The sequence below is a fragment of the Mastomys coucha genome, unplaced genomic scaffold (genome assembly GCF_008632895.1).
Source record: "Mastomys coucha isolate ucsf_1 unplaced genomic scaffold, UCSF_Mcou_1 pScaffold5, whole genome shotgun sequence".
NCBI lineage: Eukaryota > Metazoa > Chordata > Mammalia > Rodentia > Muridae > Mastomys > Mastomys coucha.
In genome coordinates, this window is record NW_022196911.1 from 8,961,473 (window position 1) to 8,980,310 (window position 18,838).

Genomic DNA, 18,838 nt, shown 5'->3' on the forward strand with positions numbered 1-18,838 from the left:
GCATTTTAATTTCTCAAGCTTCAGCTTATTGTATAACATGGCTTTCTTTGGAGTCAAACATGGTAGAAGGTATTTTATAAGTCTGAAGACACCTGAGGAGAACCCAGGCTTTGAGTCTGCATTATCAGTCAGATGTTGAGCCTCAGAGGATGTCAGGGACTCAGCAAGCAGCAAATGGGGGCTTCTTTCCCTCTCACACACGCGGATCGCTGGAATATGATTTCAGTGTGCAGCCCTCTCAGAACAAGGTTGTCACAGATTTCACATGGTGAGGTCTGTACTTGAGGAGTTTATCTGCAGGGGCTGAATTCCATCAGGGCACTGGTGGGAAGACAGGGTTGGCTTTCATTGTTGGTTTTTGTAAAGTGTTAGTTTTGAGGTGATATGATTGGCAAAGGCTCTTAAATGAGAACTACTTTCAGATAGCTTTCCAAAAGCAGAATTTGAGTTTTCCTGTTGGCTTCCTATAGTTCAAACTGGAGCCCTGCCACAGAGACTAGCCACACTGGCAGGGGGCAGGTCTGAAGTTATGGTTAACTTGGTGTGAAAGGAACAGTTTGTCTTCATTCTACTTCAGGAGCACAGTGTCTGCAAGTGGAGGGATGCATCCACGTGCATACACGCTGGCCATACATGTCTGACACTTCAGACTGGAACTTCACCCATTTCTTCCCTCTTACATTACACTGTCCTGACTTCGGGGGAGATTTCGCTAGCATTATGAGTCTGAGCTTACATGTGTTTCATGTGATACATGGTGTGCAGTGCATGCATATGCTTGTGTGTATGTGCACACACACACATACACATTTTCATCCTGGGTTTCTTTTTGTCTTAGTCATATTACTAAGTATTTCAGGGAAAGAGCCACAGTTGTTTTTAAGGGCTCGAGGACAATTAGAGTTTCAAAGGAAAACTTCAAGGCTGCTGACCAGCTGTAAGGCTCAGCAGCTGCCTGGAGAAGGAAAGAGAAGGCCACCGCTGGGGTCAAGCTGGCATGGAGGGCAGCTGCGAGGTGGGGAGAGGAGCCTCAGACAGAGGCCCAGAGTGTGAGGAGAGTGTGCTGAGAAGAGAGGGTAAGAGGAACGGGAAGGTTGCACTCTGCTGAGCAACCAGAAGCAGGTGGTCTCGGAGGCTGCTTGCTGCCGCTGTGTGAGCAGCTGCCCAGAGCCTGGTTTTAAGGTCCACTAGCCAGGCTCCATTTCTAGGGCGACTGGCCTCACCACTGACTCAGTCTTTTTGATCCCAGTCTTCTGTCTGGAAGATGTATGTAGTAGTGCATTCCAGTCTACCCACAGAGTTTTGTGTGTGTGTGTGTGTGTCTGTATGTGTGTATATATATATGTACACGTACAGATAGATAGATAGATAGATAGATAGATAGATAGATAGATAGATAGATAGATAGATAGATGGTAAACTATGCATCAAATGCAAACTCCTTTATTTTTTAGGATTATTGTTACATTTTTCCCCATCAAAGCCAGGTGTAAATCAGTGTGGGCTTTTGTTTGTTTTTGTAGATATTGTTTTATCTTTAATCTCTTCTTAGTAATGGTATATTTGAGGCTTGGGAGTGAAATGTTCTTGGGGTAGTGAGGGCCGAGCTCTCATTCAGTGCACAAGCCTGCATGCTCATGCTTCTCTACTGGAAGCCTCCAGATGGCTCGTGCAGCAGACGGGGGCAGAGTGCATGCCTGCTGTGCTTTCTGCTTTTATGGTTTTTGGCTGATCTCATTGAACGGCTTTATAGGAAATAAATAACATTTAATTGTGATATTTTTTTTTCTTATGCTTGACTTTATATCTTTAATCCTTATGATTAAATTACTTCTAAGCAGTGTTAGTCAATTATTTTTAGTAACCCTTTGGAAGCATGCTTTACAAAATACTTTTCTCCTAAAGCTTTATTATACTTATTTTTTTAAAAAAATTGCAGACTAGAAATACTCTACTGTGTTTATTTTAGTAACATGAGCAGCATCCACGTTAATGGCTTGTTTGAATTCAGTGATTGTCACTCCCTTGGGCTGGAGACTGGCCTCCCCAGGACACACCCAGACCCCATAGGCTGGCTCTCTGAAGTTTGAGGATGGGTTACCCATCATAATTGTGGAATGTGCTCATCTATGGTCTGAAAGAGTGTTCTGTGAGAGACTCTCAGGTCACCACGTATTTAAGCCCATGAGATAGACTTATAATGCCAGCAAGATTTCCCCTGAAGCCAGGACAGTATAATGTAAAAGGGAAGAAGTGGACGAAGTTCCAGTCTTCCACCCTGTGTTCCAAGAGCAGATCTGAGGTCTTTCTTGTTTATCTTGTGGTTCCCTTCTCCTTTGTGTGGAGCCTACTTGGACCTCAGGACCCTCTGGTATCTCTCACCTCACTATGATCTAAATTCCCATGGCAGACTGCATCTGATTACCATTTCCAAATAGCAGGCTAGGCCCCCTGAGCGTGCACAGTGCTCAGTCTCCAGTGCCTGCCCCTCTGCAGATGCTGCCTGTGAGCACAGTGCCTCTGGCCTGCCTACCAGGGACTGAGCATGGCTGCCACTGTGTTACTGCTCCCAGGCTCTCCTGCGGATGTCTTCTGTGTGCACATGGGTCTGTAATTACCTGTCCATCACCCTTTAACGGGAGCAGTGCCCTTGCTGTGGTGCGGGTGTGGCACCACCTCTTTGCCTGTCTTTTAGCTTTTTTTTTTTTTTCCTGGTGAGAGCCTCTCTAGTGACCTGGAGTCACCACATAGAGTTCAAGCATCCTCCTCTGCACTCGTTGTAGCCTAGTTAGTGCACTTTCCCACTGCTCCTCATCGAGGCTGCATGTATTTTAGTGTAGTATATAAGATGCTAACACTACTTGACTGCCTTTGCCGTATTATCACAAATACAGAGAAAGTGCTTGGTTACTGTCTTAATTAATTTCTTGCATTAGAAATTATGTAATTATGTTTAATGGCCAATAAAGTACTGTTTGTCTTTGATGGCTAAACACTATGCCAGTCTTTCCTGTGACACAGGAAACCCTGAAGAGGCTGTTTAGCGTGGACACAGCATCTCACCGGGTGCCAGACAGGGTCACTGCTCCAGTTCACACTCCCTCCCACCCTCCACCCCCCCAGGAAACTAGCTTAGAGAGGAGGTAACTAATCTCCAGCGTTGTGGATTGTTGGGGGAGCCTGAGCTACCAGACTTAAAAATAGACCAGTGGTTTCCAGGCCAGGCCACACATCAGCATTAATTACCCAAAGATCTTTAAAAATGCACATACTTCTGTCCATCCTGGAGAGCAAATGTAGTGTGGAATGTAGGGCCAATGGCTAGCACAGGGCAGGTCTGCGCCAGCCACCCTAAGCTCCGAGGAGGGTGTGGGGGGGCGTGGCAATCTTCCTGATGTGGTGTGGTTGCTGTGTGGTGTGCTTTACTGTGAGGCTGCCTGGGCCAAGTCGTTTGTTCCAGTCATTGCCTGTCTGATTTCATAAGTAAAGTTACAAGAACTCTGGTTTAATGACAGCCTCAGAAGCACACGCTTGCTCATTTGCCTAGAGGGTTTCTGTTTTAAAACAGATTTATGTGGGGGAAGCTGTGCCACATGGATTTGACAGCTGTGAGCCAGCTGAATCCGCCTGACAACAGTAAGATTGGAGTTGGAAGTCACAGGGAGCGTTGGATCCCGTGGTGACAGCATGGGAACAGGGCCAGCAGCAGCCACTGACTGAACAGTGGCCCGTGCCTGAGGAGGAGGAGGGTCAAGTAATTAGGTCAGGGCACACACACTGCGTGTACCAGCACCAAGGCATGAAGTCTGGCTAAGCTATGTCTGTCTTGGCTGTGCTATGCTGCCTCCTACAGTTAACATTTTGTCTCCCGTGTTTTTAATGATAACGTACCTATACATACACATGTATAATACTACTTTTTAACTTAGCAGTTAATATTTTAAATGGGAGGAGTTCCTCTGAAACTCTGCATTGGAGGTTTCTCTTGGAATACCAGACCTCATTCCCACCCAGGAGCTGCTGGCTGGAGCTGAAACTGACCAGCAGCATAAGAGCTAGTTCACCTCAGCCCCTTCCACATCCGCCTAGTGTCTGCTACCTACTTGACTCCATAGAAATATCAGTCTGTGGTGGCATCCTCAAGTAGCACAGTAGCGAATCTCAGAACCAGAGACTTATTGATAACAATAGTTCAGGGGGTCAGTTGTTTTCTGGTGCTGTTGGGGAAGGTAGTGAATAGAGGAGTTCACCATTAACCTACTGGTCAAAAGTTGGCTCAGCATCCCTGTAATGCAAATGCTGAGCCGAGTATTGGCTGATCCTAATTAACTGGAGGTAAAGGGTGGTCTTCTCAGAACTCATGGTTTACCAGGAAGCTCAGTATGCAGTGGTGGATGCGACTGAGTAACCAAGCATGCGTTTGCATGATGTGTGGATTGTGAGAAACATGTTCCCCGAGGCAGCCACAGAAAACCCCCCTAGAGGTGGGCATTCCGGCCTCCTCCTGAGGAGAGTGAGTCATTTGTCAGGGGTTGGCCTGTGCAGAATCAGAGCGGGATGGTCACAGTCAGCATGGCGTAAAGTCTTACTGGATCTTCATGGTTGGTGTGGTCAGTGTCTGTGTGGATATTGGGCTTTGGGGCTAAGTAAGTGGGCATGGTCTTCACTGGTACTAGTGCAGCATTGAGTGTCACCTAGAAGGGTCTGGCTTGGGTTAAGACAAGCCTGAGACAAAGCTCTGTGGGTAAGATGTCAGGGTCGGGAGATGCTGTTGAAAACTAGTGTGTATGTTGGGAGCTAGGATACATGGAACGTAGAATCACTCGAGAGAGAGAGCCATAGAAATCAGGTATTGCCATACCTCGTGGTGGCCCTGGACACACAATATGCACTGGAAACAGGAGTAACCCAGGGACAGGGAGCCATCTTGAAGAGGGTAATTGACATGAATTGTCCATCCAGCCAGCAGCCAAAGCTGCTGGTAAGTCAGTTATTGAGCCCTTGAAGGTTGTGGCTATGAACCTCCGCCACAGATCTGCCCTAAGCTGCCTTTGCCTACATTTGCTCCAAAGCAGGAGGATGGGAGACAAATGGTTTCTAAGTACCTTTTCTGAGGTGTGCTCTACTTAATCTGTATAAGATAGACAGTGAGTAGGAGAGAGGGAGGGAAGGAGGAGAGAGAGACACAGAGAGAGAAAGACAGAGACAGAGAGAGAGAGAGACACAGAGAGAGAGAACACAAGTGTTCATGTATATGAGTGTGTGTTTGTGTAGGTCCTCATATAGACAAATACCTCACACTAAGTTCTAATCCCCAGTCCAAGTCTGGTTTTAAAATAAAGAAACAGCCTGAAAACTACTAGATGCTTTCAGAACCACATAGCTAATTAAGTGACCCAAAACCAGACTTTCTGACTTTTGAGTACTGATCCCCCACCCCCCGCCACACACACACACACACACACACACACACACACACTGCCCCGTCATTGAGCTATGATATTTCTATGATAATCTAAACAAACTTGAGGGATAGTGTACGTGGCATGCTGTAGGGTGAAGGAGATCCTTAGAAAGGTATCACAGGTGAGTCTTGGAAATTAGGCTGAGTTAGGAAAACTCCTAGAGGAGCAAGCAGCCTGCACCAAGCAGGGTCAGCACATGGAGACTCGTGAGGGCCAGAGGAATCTGTGTAGGAGCAATGGGGAGAGATGAGAACACTCAGGAGGGCGGGAGCTAGGCCAGGGCAGTAGTCAGTAGATGGGGAGGTGGCCTTGAAAGTGTCAGGGGAGTCTGTGCCTGTAGCCAACATCCATTCCTCTAGGTACTGGCTAAGGCTACAGTGTAGGTTCATTTGGAGAGTCCTCTGAGTGTGTCAGGATGTGATGAAGAACAGTAAAGAGTCCCCGAGGTGACCAAAGGTGACCAGAGATGCCACAGATGTGGAACAAGCTATAGTTGGAGGTGCAGAAAGTTGAGGTTTTCAAATTTTGATGATCTCACCTTGAAAAGGGTCAAGGTTTTTAATGCTGCTGCTGCTAGTGGTGGTGGTGGTGTCAGAGGCTTAAAAATGAGGGGAGAAAGCTCCAGATCTCCTGCTTTCTGGGGAAAAGCTTAACAGTTTAAGTGGGACCGCTGAAGGGAGGAATAGGTAAGGACACTGGGACTCCCAGGGAGCATGATGTGACAGGTGACTGAGGGCAGCTGTAGAGGTCGGTGGGGGTCGGGGAGAAACTGTGTTCTGCAAAGTCAGGAAGTGCGACTCTGAATGGATACAAGGTTGGCTGAACTCTGATTTTTATTCTCACATAAAAGCTATAGGAGTTTTATAATCTTTTTTCTTGTAATTTTAGCAACTCCTTGATTTCTCCATAGTTGTAGATAGCACTGTGTGTAATGTGTCACTGGGACTGGAGGCTCTGTGCACTTGTTGAATTTGTTGGCCATCCTTTTCATTTTAGAACGAGAATTTTGTAGATATGTCAGCATGTTGTAGCAAAACTTATTAGCACAGCTTCAGGCCAGGTCCTGCGCATAGCTTTAATCCTGTCCTGAACTTTTGCTGCAGTTCTCTGACTTTCCAGGTCCCATGTGGGGCTCGGATTATGTGCAGTTGTCGGGGACGCCTCCCTCTTCAGAGCAGAAGTGCAGCGCTGTGTCCTGGGAAGAGCTGAGGGCCATGGACCTGCCTTCCTTTGAGCCTGCCTTCCTGGTGCTCTGTCGGGTCCTGCTGAACGTGATCCACGAGTGCCTGAAGCTGCGGCTGGAACAGAGGCCTGCTGGCGAGCCTTCCCTCTTGAGTATCAAACAGGTTTGTGTCTAACGCTGCTTAGACAGGCAGTCGCAGTCGTGGCTGCGTTACAACCACCTTCCTTTTCACAATTTCCTCCCTCAGTTACTGCAAACAGTGAAAAGAACATGTCCTAGTGTTTGTTTTTACTACTCTTTTGGGGGACAATCTAGAATGTTCTTCACCTGTAGTCCCCAAAGATAAGAGTATGTTTCAGCTTCTTACCACTCGCTTCTTCACAAAAAGTATGAAAACAAGCTGTCACATGACTCTTTCAGTCCTTTCTGTGAGCCCTGATGACTGGCAACACAATTCCTTCTTTAAAAAGTTACTTATATTTGGTTATACTAGAGATCAAATCTGGGGCCTCACACCGGCTAGATGGCAGGTGACATGTCACTGAGCTTTATCTTCAACTTTTAGAACCCATCCTTACAGACAGTTTAAGTTCATTCGTTATTTTGTTGGAGGTGTGTGTAGGTAGGGAAATGTCTTAGAGTGTGCCAGGAGAGGTTTTGGATTTTCTGCTTGCTGAAGCAGCTGTGCAGATTAAACAGTAGGGTCCGCTTTTCCTTCTGAGCTGTAAGTTTCAGGTAAGGTCTTCATTGTATGGGGCTGTATTTCAGGAGCAGCTGTGGGGCGGCTGGAAGTGGTTTCATTGAACAGTTGCTGCCAAGGAGCTTCTTTCAGGCTCTGCTGTTAACATGTTGGCATGAACTGTATAAAGTAAAGCCATTCCGAGCCTTACTCCACCTGCCGGAGGTTGAAGGGCCATGGAGCTCTGCACATTCCAGGTCAGTGCAGTTGAAGAAAGACAAGTGAATCAGGCCACACAGCAGGTCCAGATAGGACATGTGTTTGCTTGTTTGGTCAAGTGTAGACCAAGGTGACTAATGAGGTCGTTGGGGAGTAAGCTTGTTGTCACTTGCCACTCCAGTTGACACTGCACCAGCTAGAGCTGTTTCCCCATTAGCCTCACTGCCTTCACATGGCTCATGTTTGTCATTGTCTTTCTGGTTCACCTGGTCATAGCTCTACCTTGTTCTCTGTGTTGCAGCGGATAGCTGAGCTTGCTAGTCAAATATATCTCCATTCCTCATTAGATACAACCCTGTGAGACAGGGTGGAGTCGACTTCACCAGTGGGGTTCTCGTACAGTTAAATAGCAGTTTATGTTAATGTACTTCAAACAATACTAGGATTGTTGTAGTGTTTCAGACGAAAAAGAGAATAGAAATTTTCTGTTAGAAAAATTCAAGGGTCAGCAGTAAATACCTACATGGCATTTAATATAGAAAAGTAGGCGCAGACACTTATAGGAGATCTGGCTTGTAGCTATAGTTTTTATACCATGAATAATTATTTGAGAAACATTTAAGGGCTTTTATCTACAAAAGCAATCTTATTTCTTGTTTTAGACAAATTGAAAAGCATAGAAAATGACAGTAATTAACCCCCTGTTATCCTGGCGCTCAAGATGAGCACAGAGCACTGTCTCCATCCAGTTCTTCTCCCTGCACACACAGACAGGAGAGTACGTTGGGGTTTGTAATGTGTTTGTTCATGCACACACGTGTAATTCTCTAAAGACTCTATCAAAGCAAGACTTTAAATGGCCACCGTGCTCCCTAGGGGTCAGTGTGTGCACACACGCTGGTGGGGTGTCGTGCATCCCTGATTCATTCTTGGGTGCAAGTGTTATAGTATAAGTAGTGAATCTGAAATCCACAGCCTTTGTTTCCTAGCCCCTGTCCAGGGACTGCACTTGTGGCTGTGGCCTTTGAAAACAAGTACCACTGTGTAGGCCTGCCCTCCAGTCCCTGGCCTGTAGTTGGAGAGCACAGTATCCCAGATCTGATTGTGGGAGGAGCTTCTGGGGTTGCTTCGTCTCTGCGTTCCTCCTCCACACATCACCTGCCACACAGGAATATTGCAGCTTTGCCATCCTTCTGTTTTCCTTGAGTTCTATCTAACTTCATCAAATTAAGGTTAGAGTTGGCTTGCTTTGCAACTTTTGGTAGTAGATGAAGCCACACACCACATGCAGTAGGTAACTACGTTACATTACTCAGAAGCCACCATTTCCTGTGATCTGTTATTTAAATCTTGGTTTGGTTAAAATTCCTATTTCATGAGATATTTTTTCTCTTCTACCTCTTGTCTTATATCTTGGTGAAAGTTGCCTTAATAAGTGAAATCCATTTCACTCTGAATGGATTTGCATGGTGTACCTGGTGGAGCCATGACTGCTCTGTGATGTTTCACCGTGTTACAGATGACATACAACAAGCTTCTTGGGAGTCAGAAACCATTTCAAGTTCCACAGAGGCAGGTCCCTCTGGGGCTAAGTTGTGAGGACTGTCAGCCTATGTGGCCAGAACATGCAGGTGACGGCTGTGTCGATGGTGTGTGCTCTTTTGCAGCTAGTGCGAGAGTGTAAAGAGGTCCTGAAGGGCGGGCTCCTGATGAAGCAGTATTACCAGTTCATGCTGCAGGAGGTCCTGGACGGCTTGGAGAAGACCGATTGCAACATGGATGCCTTTGAGGAGGACCTGCAGAAGATGCTGATGGTGGGGTCAGGGCAGAAGATGCTGATGGTGGGGGTGGTGCTTTCTTGGTCTGTATGCTGTTAACCATCATACACTCCTAACTGACAGAGAAGTCACTGTGGAAATTGAGGAATAATAAAGCTGTTGTAGCACTTGTAGTGGAGATAGTTTCAACTTTCGATCACCTGGATATTCTGACTCTGTTTCATAATAAGTCTAGAAAAATTCATGTCACAAATCTGGGCACCAGGAAGGGCTGGTGGGACATGTGCTAATAGCTTTCTCCAGCTAAAATAAGTAACCAAACAAAATAAAATATTAGTGTCCCAAAGGAGCCATGTCCCTGTTCATGATGAAAGTTTTTATGTGCTTTCTTCTATTTTACATTATTATACTTTCCTATATTTTGTAATGCTTTCAGTTACTCCACAGGAATCTGAAAGGTTTCAAATGTGTCGTTGCTGAAGACACACAGTTGAAGAGTCCTCATTTAGACATCAGCAGGCTGTGGTGCAGTCTTGTTTCCCAGCATGCTGTACTTTCCACAGTTGCTCCTCTGTCTCACCCTTCTGTTTTATAGTGTGAGTTAACAGGTCAAGTTATAAGTTGCTGGATTCTCTGAGGCATGTCATTTTATATTTTTGTTTTTAGGTATATTTTGATTACATGAGAAGCTGGATCCAAATGCTACAGCAGTTACCTCAGGCTTCCCATAGCTTAAAAAACCTGTTAGAAGAAGAATGGAATTTTACCAAAGAAATAACCCATTATATCCGTGGAGGAGAAGCACAGGCTGGAAAGCTTTTCTGGTAGGAGCCTTGTGCTTGAACACCTTCCTTCTCACCCCTCCCAGATCCCTCAACTCCCTTGTACTCATAGGAGTGTCAGGTAGTGTCTGCGTGAACAGAAGTTCTCACCTAGGTGGGTTTGCCCTCTAAGGAGCATCCACAGTGTTTGGAGACATTCTTTATCATATTGGAGGGCAGGGTGCTGCTAGCTCCCAGGCAGTAGAGGGCAGAGGGCTGGGGCTTCATTTCAGGCATGGGGCAGCAAAAAATGACCCGCTCCAAAGGTGGAGCTTGGACCTGGGATATGTATGAGTCAGGAGACGTGGGTCCTGTGCTGGTGGAATGAATAGACTTGTGTTCTTGAACTTGGTGGGGATGCCCAGAACGTTTTGCTAAGAGTGATTTGGGAATGCCATGTGTCTCTTTATAAGCCTCTTATGTACTCTGAAGGATTAAGAACGGAACTTGGGATGCTTGAGGAAGGAGCAGTCCCTGTCAGCTTATTCCAGGGAAATGAGCATCCCGTTGGATCAGGCCTGATGTAGATGCTGGCAGGTTCCCTGAGTTCTGACCCTGATGCAGGATGAGGCCTATAGACCCACTGCCCCCTGCTGCCGTGGCTGTGACGGAGTGCCTCCTCTTTCTCCTCCTTTTACTACTTTCCCCCTTTTCTGTGAATTGTGTGGCCTAGCTGTGCATCCTTCCTGTGAAGTGTGCACTGGCCCAGCTACACATCCCTCCTGTGAGATGTGCACTGGCCCAGCTACATATCCCTCCTATGAGGTGCGCACCGGCCCAGCTGTGCATCCCTCCTATGAGGTGCGCACCGGCCCAGCTGTGCATCCCTCCTATGAGGTGCGCACCGGCCCAGCTGTGCATCCCTCCTGTGAGGTGCGCACTGACCCAGCTGTGCATCCCTCCTGTGAGGTGCGCACTGGCCCAGCTGTGCATCCCTCTTGTGAGGTGTGCAGTGGCCCAGCTATGCATCCCTCCTGTGAGGTGTGCCCTAGCCCAGCTGTGCATCCCTCCTTTGAGGTGTGCACTAGCCCAGATGTGGCCCAGATGTGCATGCTTCCTGTGAGGTGTGCACTGGCCCAGCTGAGTATGACTAACTGTGCTCTGGGACTTTGGCAATCTCTGTCCTCTCTTGGTGTCAGGACTTTGTGTGTACCATTTGGTGTCTCAGAAGTGTATGTCCACTTCCCTGCAGGGATCTCAGTTCTTGGGCTACATCTTCATCTTAGTGGGCAGAAGGCTTGCTGGCTTCCCAGTCTTTCAGGTTTCAGTCCAGGTGATTGATGTCCCTTGTGTTTTCTATCTCTAGCTTCAGAGGCTACCACTTAGTGTCAGTCTCGTCCTGTTGTTCAGGTGAACTGTGACCTCGCTTCTTCAGTTGCTGTTTGTGTCTTTGTCTCTATGTATCCTTCAAATTCCCAAAGCAATTTCTGGACTTTGCCTTTATGCCCCTTGTTCTGAGAACAGCTCACAGGGCTTTACCACAGCCCTCCCTGGACGGCCACCCCTGGCCTAGCTCTGTTCACTGTGTTGGTTCTGTACAGGCGGAACCAACCCAACTTTTCCAGGGTCATCAGTACTCCTACGCTTTGCTTTTAGCCCCTGCACCCCTTGGATGGATCCTGGACTCTCAGCACCAGCTGCACACTGCTCATGTCAACAAGTGTGTCAGACTGTTTCCTTGTGAGCACTCGGCAGCTCCGGGCATATAGTTGGCCACACTGTGCAGCCCCAGCAGCCTCCTCTATGCTCATGGGCTGGGCACATGGCGCCTGCTGCCCCACATAGGCCACATGTCCCAGTTATTTTCATGACTCATCCCCCTACTTCCTGCAGACCTTTGTCCAAGTCTTACCTTCCTGTTGCATTGAAAAGTCCCCACTCACAAGTACTTCAGACTCACCCTTGTTTCTTCCCATGCAGTAGGGCTTTGTCCACTGTGCTCACTGGTGCTTCTGTAGAACACGAGCCGGGCTTTCAAATAGATGCATCCAGTGCATTCTATGATATTCCGAAAGCCCTTTTCTATCAAGTCTCCTTCCTATTCAGATATGTTGAAGCCCACCTGCTTTGATGGTCATGTGATTAAACTAATTTATATTAAGTCCAGGCCCTCCAGAGCTCAGCCTGACCTCTGCTTCTGAGTCAGGTGTTGCAGCCCGATGAGCTGTGTTTCCCTTTCCAGGCAAGCCTTGTGCTTGACACAGTTTCATACCTTCATCATGTTCCTTGCTGTACCTAGACTCTCATCCCCTCCCCTTCTGATACTCCTGCTAACACTCAGCCTTTGCTTGGGGGTGGGATGGTGGGGAGATTTCTGTCCAGGAGAGACTTTGCTGCAGAGGTTTGATCTTCTCATCTGCTGTCAGCCCTGCCCTGTTTCTTTCCCGTCTGATGACGGGGGCGTCCTCACCCGCTCTCACACCAGCTCATCACTGCCTTTCCTTTAGTAACATAGAGGTCAATAGTGATAGTAAAGGGTTGCCACCAGGATTCACTTTGTTCTACATGCTTGAGTGTTCATTAGCGCTAGTGTGTAAACAGTCTGTTCATGGAGAAAGTTGAGGTGTAGAGAGCAGAGCTGGTTTTCACTAGCTGTAAGAGGTAACCTGGAGAGAAGGTTTGGAAACAGCTCTGCTTCAGTTTCTGTTGCTTTTCCATTGCATCATTTGGTTTGTTGGAGGCATTTTATGCCATCTTGAACATTTAAGCAATAATTTTGTGAATTCAGTGGCTCCTTCATACAACTTGCCACCATGGTTTATGCTCAGTGCTATGTATTAGAACAAAGGTGGGCTAGGCTATCATCTAGAGTTCTGTGTTTTCTCCTCAGTCATGTGCTAAGAAAAAAAACTCCCATTGGTCTGTGACTGTTGCAGCAACAGCTGATTCTCCTTCTGCTTTGTCATTTGTCCCCAGTGACATCGCAGGGATGCTGCTGAAATCCACAGGGTGCTTTCTGGAATCCGGCCTGCAGGAGAGCTGTGCTGAGCTGTGGACCAGCGCTGATGACAACAGTGCTGCCGACGAGCTAAGGTTGGCGTCACACCAGCTCTCTGCCATTGCTTACCTCTGGATTCTGGACAGTGATGGACAGGAATTGTCAGTGGTCTTCTGGTTACGGCTTTATGTGAGAACTTCTTTATAGGCAAACAGACTTTAACATGATAGAACCAGTGGATATTAGCTGAATATGGCTGTAACAACACTGTGCCTATGTTTCCTGGAGTATCTTTAAATGCTACGTTTTTGTTCTTTTAAGTTCCTGTAGCAGCTTATGCTGCCTTTTAGCGCCATTTGGAACATTTCTGTTGTTTATACTTGGCATATCCCTTCTGCTGAACATTAGGGTAAATACATGAGCCATTGCTCATCTGCTGAATGCTCTCCAGTGTCATGCTGGTTCATGATATTGAACCACTAAAACTGCACTCCCTACTTTCCTCTCTTCCTCCCTCCCTCCCTCCCTCCCTCCCTCCCTCCCTCCCTCCTTCTCTCTCTCTCTCTCTCTTTTTCTCTCTGTTTCTCTCTCTGTCTCTCTCTGTCTCTGTCTCTCTCTCTCTCTCTCTGTCTCTGTCTCTCTCTCTTTGTGTGTATGTGTGTCTGAGTGTGTATGGGGCAGGAGTGGACCATGTAGCTTTAAATTGTAACTGAAAAGTCACCAAGAGAATTGAAGAGTAGAAGCAGTGTACTAAGCAGCACTTCTTTGGATACCCCGCTTGCCTGCCAGAGATGGATCTGGAAGTTCTCTCTGTGGAAGGGCATGGGTGCTCCACTACACCTACTCCGTGGTGTCCTACCCCTGTGATTAGCTGTGGTGGCAGCACTGTGTCATCCAAGTCAGCATGAGCCTCAGGATGGTATTAAGGGATAGTCATCACCACATGGTTTAAATTTCTTTTTAGTTATTATGAGCTCTTAAACTCTAAGAATATGTCATCATAATGTCTAGATAATTAAACATACTGCTACTTGAGGGGTATTTGATGTCCCCTACATACACTGGAAGTACTCAGTCTGAAGATCAGTTGGCTGCGTATCTGGCCACATTCTTAGTAGCTTCTTGTCCCATTGATGAAGTCCAAGGGTGCAGTTTGCGCTATGTTCTGAAATTTACTGCATGTCTATTACTCGCTGCCCTTGTCCCCGAGAGCCCCCAGTGTGAACTAACTAAACTTCACCCCCGGCAGGAGGTCTGTCATCGAGATCAGCCGAGCACTCAAGGAGCTCTTCCACGAAGCTAGAGAAAGAGCCTCCAAGGCCCTGGGCTTTGCTAAAATGCTGAGGAAGGTGAGCCTCCCACCTGAGCAAGCACCACTACCCTTCTCCCAGGTTCTATCTTAAAGCTGATCCTAAACAAGTTTCTGTTCTGTGATCCTAGGACCTAGAAATAGCAGCAGAATTTGTGCTATCTGCGTCAGCCCAAGAGCTCCTGGACGTTCTGAAAGCAAAGCAGTATGTTAAGGTGAAGCCCTGCTGTTCTCTGAGTCCTTCGTCTCTGCTGCATTCCAAAGAGGCTACTGGTTCATAGCATTCAGAGTCACTCTTCTGGGCTCTGGAGGCTGCACACTGACCCTCCCTGTTCACAGAACACACTTCCTCATGCCTCAGTGTATACTGTTATTAACTTAGTTATAAACTTAGTTAAAACAGTGGCTATAACTTTTGGTTTTATTGTCTGTGCTCAGGCCCTCCACAGTCCACAGTGTGAATCTTTGGCAATAGTCATCCTGGTCACCATCATAGTTACTTCTTGGACCTGTCTCTGTCCTCTTTAAGTTGATCGAGATTGATCACTTCAGGACCTGCATATGATGTGTCATTGGCAATCGTATGCCTACCCAAAAGCAACCTGAGGAGGAAAAGGTTTACTTCCTTTACACTTCCATATCATTGTTCATCATAGAAGGAAGACAGGTCAGGAACTCACACAGGGCAGGAACCTGGAGGCAGGAGCTGATGCAGAGGGCATGGAAGGTTGCTGCTTACTGGCTTGCTCCTCGTGGCTCGCTCAGCCTGCCATCTTCTAGAACCCAGAACCACCAGCCCAGGGATAGCAAGACACACAATGGGCTGGTCCCTCCCTCATTAATCATTAATCAATAAAGTGCCTTACAGGCTTGCCTACAGCCTGATCTTATGGAGGCATTTTCTCAGTTGAGGTTCCCTCCTCTACAGTGACTCTGGCCTATGTCAAGTTGATTTCAAACTATTTAGCACACTGGGGATGAGTGACATAGAGGTGACTGCTGTGCAGCCTGCATCTCTGTCAAAGTGACCCCACCTCCTCGAACAGCCAGACAGTAGCATTAACAGGTTGTCCCAGGCGCGCACACCATGAGGAACCAGCTGTTGCGTGTGGGACAGTGATGCAGTTCCTGTCCTAGAGAACCTTCAATGTTACTGCCCCCGGCCCCTCCCGGCCCCCCTCCCTTCCTCCTTCAGCCTCACTTGGCTGAGCCACTTACAGTTTAGCTTGTTGTTGGAACTAGTGCCTCCTCCCTCACACTCATCTGCTTCCATGAACCTGCTTGTCTATCCACTCCTGCCCTGAAGCCCCTAGGCTGGCCCTGAAGTCACTGTATAGCCCAGGTTGGCCTCCATCTCATGCCTTGTTAGTGCTAGGAATACAGTCCTGCACCTGTGCCCTGGCTGCCTTTGATCACACATTTCCTACTGTTTCCTTTCCAGGTACAGATTCCGGGGTTAGACAATTTGCACATGTTTGTCCCCGACAGCCTCGCTGAGGAGAAGAAAATTATTTTGCAGCTACTCAATGCTGCCACAGGAAAGGACTGCTCAAAGGATCCAGACGACGTCTTCATGGATGCCTTCCTGCTCCTGACCAAGCATGGGGACCGAGCCTGTGACTCAGAAGATGGCTGGAGCACGTGGGAAGCTCGGGCTGTCAAAATCGTGCCTCAGGTGGAGACTGTGGACACCCTGAGAAGCATGCAGGTGGGTGCGCCTCCTTGCCATCAACTGGGATGGTCGGAATGCTTATAGGAAACACTGTGGCAGCTTACAAACATCACCCTCACTGATCTGAGCTATATGTTCCCTAAAAATAGTCCTGGATGGTTCACTACATGCTTTGTTATCAGGATTGTCGTAGAAGTATCCCAGCAGGTTTGTTAAGTGTGTCAGGTTATGGGATACTTGAAACGACCTGCACATTTGTTTTACACAGTTCTGTGATCAGTCAGTTAGATCTTAAAGTTATCATTTCATCGATGAATCAATAATTCTAGGCAACACATTCCAGAGTGCCCTGAAGAGCAGAAACGGTGCGGCTTAGGTGTTACTTGTGCAGGGAAGGACTCCTCGTAGGGCCTGGTCATGTTTTGAGATTCACAGATTACTGCTGTCAGGAGGCTCCTCACATGTGTGTGTCCAGCTTAGGGACAATAAAGCAGGTGTCCACACACATCTGGAGCTCTGCTGGACCAGCCGCTATCTCTTCCTCCCTACCCACCTGCTTTTTCTTGTGGGCTCTCAGTCAGACATGCCCACTCGCTTGTTAAGTTAGGAGTGTGGCGGTGGCGGTGGCGGCAGCAGCGGATGTAAACCTGTCCTCCCACCTCTGGCTAATCACCAGCTTGGCAGCCAGACATGCTCAGCAATCCATCTATCTGCCTGGTGTTCCAGGTCCTGCCACAGTCAGGTGCCATTGCCTTTCCTGGACAGTTGTGCTGCCCTACTTGGGCTTCTCTTCCTTCCTTCCTTCCCTTCTCCAGTCCTCCAGTTAGGACTGTGGCTTGTTTGAAAGTGAGCATGGCGACAGGCAGGCCTCTCCCAAATACTGCAGTAACTCAGTCTCTCAGTGACTCACGCCAGGACACTCACTTCACCCCCAACTTTTCCACCTTCATGGGCTGTTCCAACACTCCCTCCATGTGTATCCACGCCCTTTCCCAGTGGGGAGTGGGGCTCTTCTTCCCTTTGCTGAAGAGCCAGCTTGCTGCCCTGGCCTGCGGGAGGTGACCCTAGCCAGGTGGCCAGCTGGTAGACTTGAGAGTGGTGCTGTTTGGGGGTGGAAAAGCTGTCACTGGTCTGTTTTATGCCTTGTGTTTGGTTTTCCTTCTAGGTGGACAACCTTCTGCTGGTTGTCATGGAGTCTGCTCACCTTGTACTTCAGAGAAAAGCCTTCCAGCAGTCCATTGAGGGGCTGATGACTGTACGCCATGAGCAGACATCCAGTCAGCCAGTCATCGCCAAAGGTTTACAGCAGCTCAAGGTACTGACCACGCCATCCTTGCCTCTGGGTGGAAAGCTGTGGAAATGTCACGTGGTGTGAGGTGATGTCCTTAAAGAGGTGTGAGTGCCCCCAGTTCTTCCTAGTGTATACTTGTGCACATGTGTGAATGAGACATTCCCTTGGTGTTTCCTGAAACTGTAAAACTAGGAAGGTTGGAGAATGAGCCATCCATGATTGTGTGGGTCTCAGCTGGGAAGGGTGAAAATGAGCCAATCCATGACTGTGTGGGTCTCATGGCAACTGTAGAATTGGGAAGGGTGGAGAATGAGCCAGTTCATGATTGTGTGGGTCTTGTGGCTGGTTGTTTTTCAGAGTTGAGGTTGGGATCTAGGTCTCTTCTTCTGTTAAGTCTCTTTCACCCTCAGCAGTTTTCAGTATGTACTACAGGAGTTCTTTAGCTACACTCAAAAAGCGTTTATCCTACTGTTCGATATGCGATTCAGCCAAGATAACTAACAGGAAGAACCAGTGTGGGCAGGCATGAGGGCCTCCCAGTCCTCAGCAGCCACAGCTTTGCATCTTTCTGTTCTTCTCTGGTTTAACCTCTGTGTCGGGTGCTGCTTTTACCTGCTCTTTCCAGCAGCTGTCACCCAAGCCTATGTTTACAGAGCTGTGCTTCGTAGAGACTCCCAGGAAGTACAAGTCATCCAGTGAGCTTGTGGGTTTCTTCTGCCAATCCAATTTATTTTATTTATTGATGAATCTCTTGTAAACCATTGCCCCGCCCTAATACCAGGGCAAGGGACTATTGTCCTTTGGTTCAAGCCAGGGTATTCTGGAGAGTGCAAGTTGTTGTACCATGTTGATTTCACTTGAGTTTGAAGGATCCTGGCTCAAGGGTACAAACTGCCTCACCAAGAGGTCAGCATCTCCTAGTAGCATCAGGAGAGTTTCAGAACAGGAAGAAGGGGGACTAACAAAAGAAGCACACTCAGCATCGATGTCCATGGATCAAGGTTATGAGTCTGCTGACCAAGTATCACAGTCTGGTTTGATGTGTGTGCCAGAAAGAGGGAAATAATAGAGAATCTAGAGCTGGCAAAGTTAGGTCGGCACAGACTGCTTTGTTGAGGAATACCTCATTTTATTTACTGAGCCTTGGGAGTGTAGAACATTTTTGAAGAATACTTTGCAATGAAATATGAATGATACACTCCCAGTGTATAAGGGTGTGAGATATGGGTGGGAAGGGGTGAATGTGGAGGGGGTGAGAGACAAGTAGGAAGGGGTGAGTGTGGAGGCTGTGAGAGACAGGTGGGCAGGGGTGAGTGTGAAGGGAGTGAGATGGGTGGGAAGGGGTGAGTGTGGAGGATGTGAGATGGGTGGGCAGGGGTGAGTATGGAGGGAGTGAGATAGGTGGGCAGGGGTGAGTGTGGAGGGACTGAGATGGGTGGGCAGGGGTGAGTATGGAGGATGTGAGATGAGTGGGCAGGGGTGA

The 18,838-nt window shown here is 47.8% G+C and overlaps 1 protein-coding gene across 2 annotated transcripts in view; it reads left to right on the forward strand.

Moving 5' to 3' along the window:
- The window catches only part of Map3k4 (mitogen-activated protein kinase kinase kinase 4), an 87,342-nt gene that overhangs the window by 46,344 nt on the left and 22,160 nt on the right, over window positions 1-18,838 (forward strand). For both annotated transcript variants that reach the window (XM_031355083.1, XM_031355084.1), the window contains exons 4-11: window positions 6,569-6,811; window positions 9,214-9,360; window positions 9,991-10,148; window positions 13,062-13,178; window positions 14,333-14,432; window positions 14,524-14,607; window positions 15,834-16,100; window positions 17,230-17,379. In XM_031355083.1, coding sequence (XP_031210943.1) covers window positions 6,569-6,811; window positions 9,214-9,360; window positions 9,991-10,148; window positions 13,062-13,178; window positions 14,333-14,432; window positions 14,524-14,607; window positions 15,834-16,100; window positions 17,230-17,379 — 1,266 coding nt within the window. The remainder of the gene's footprint in view (window positions 1-6,568; window positions 6,812-9,213; window positions 9,361-9,990; window positions 10,149-13,061; window positions 13,179-14,332; window positions 14,433-14,523; window positions 14,608-15,833; window positions 16,101-17,229; window positions 17,380-18,838) is intronic.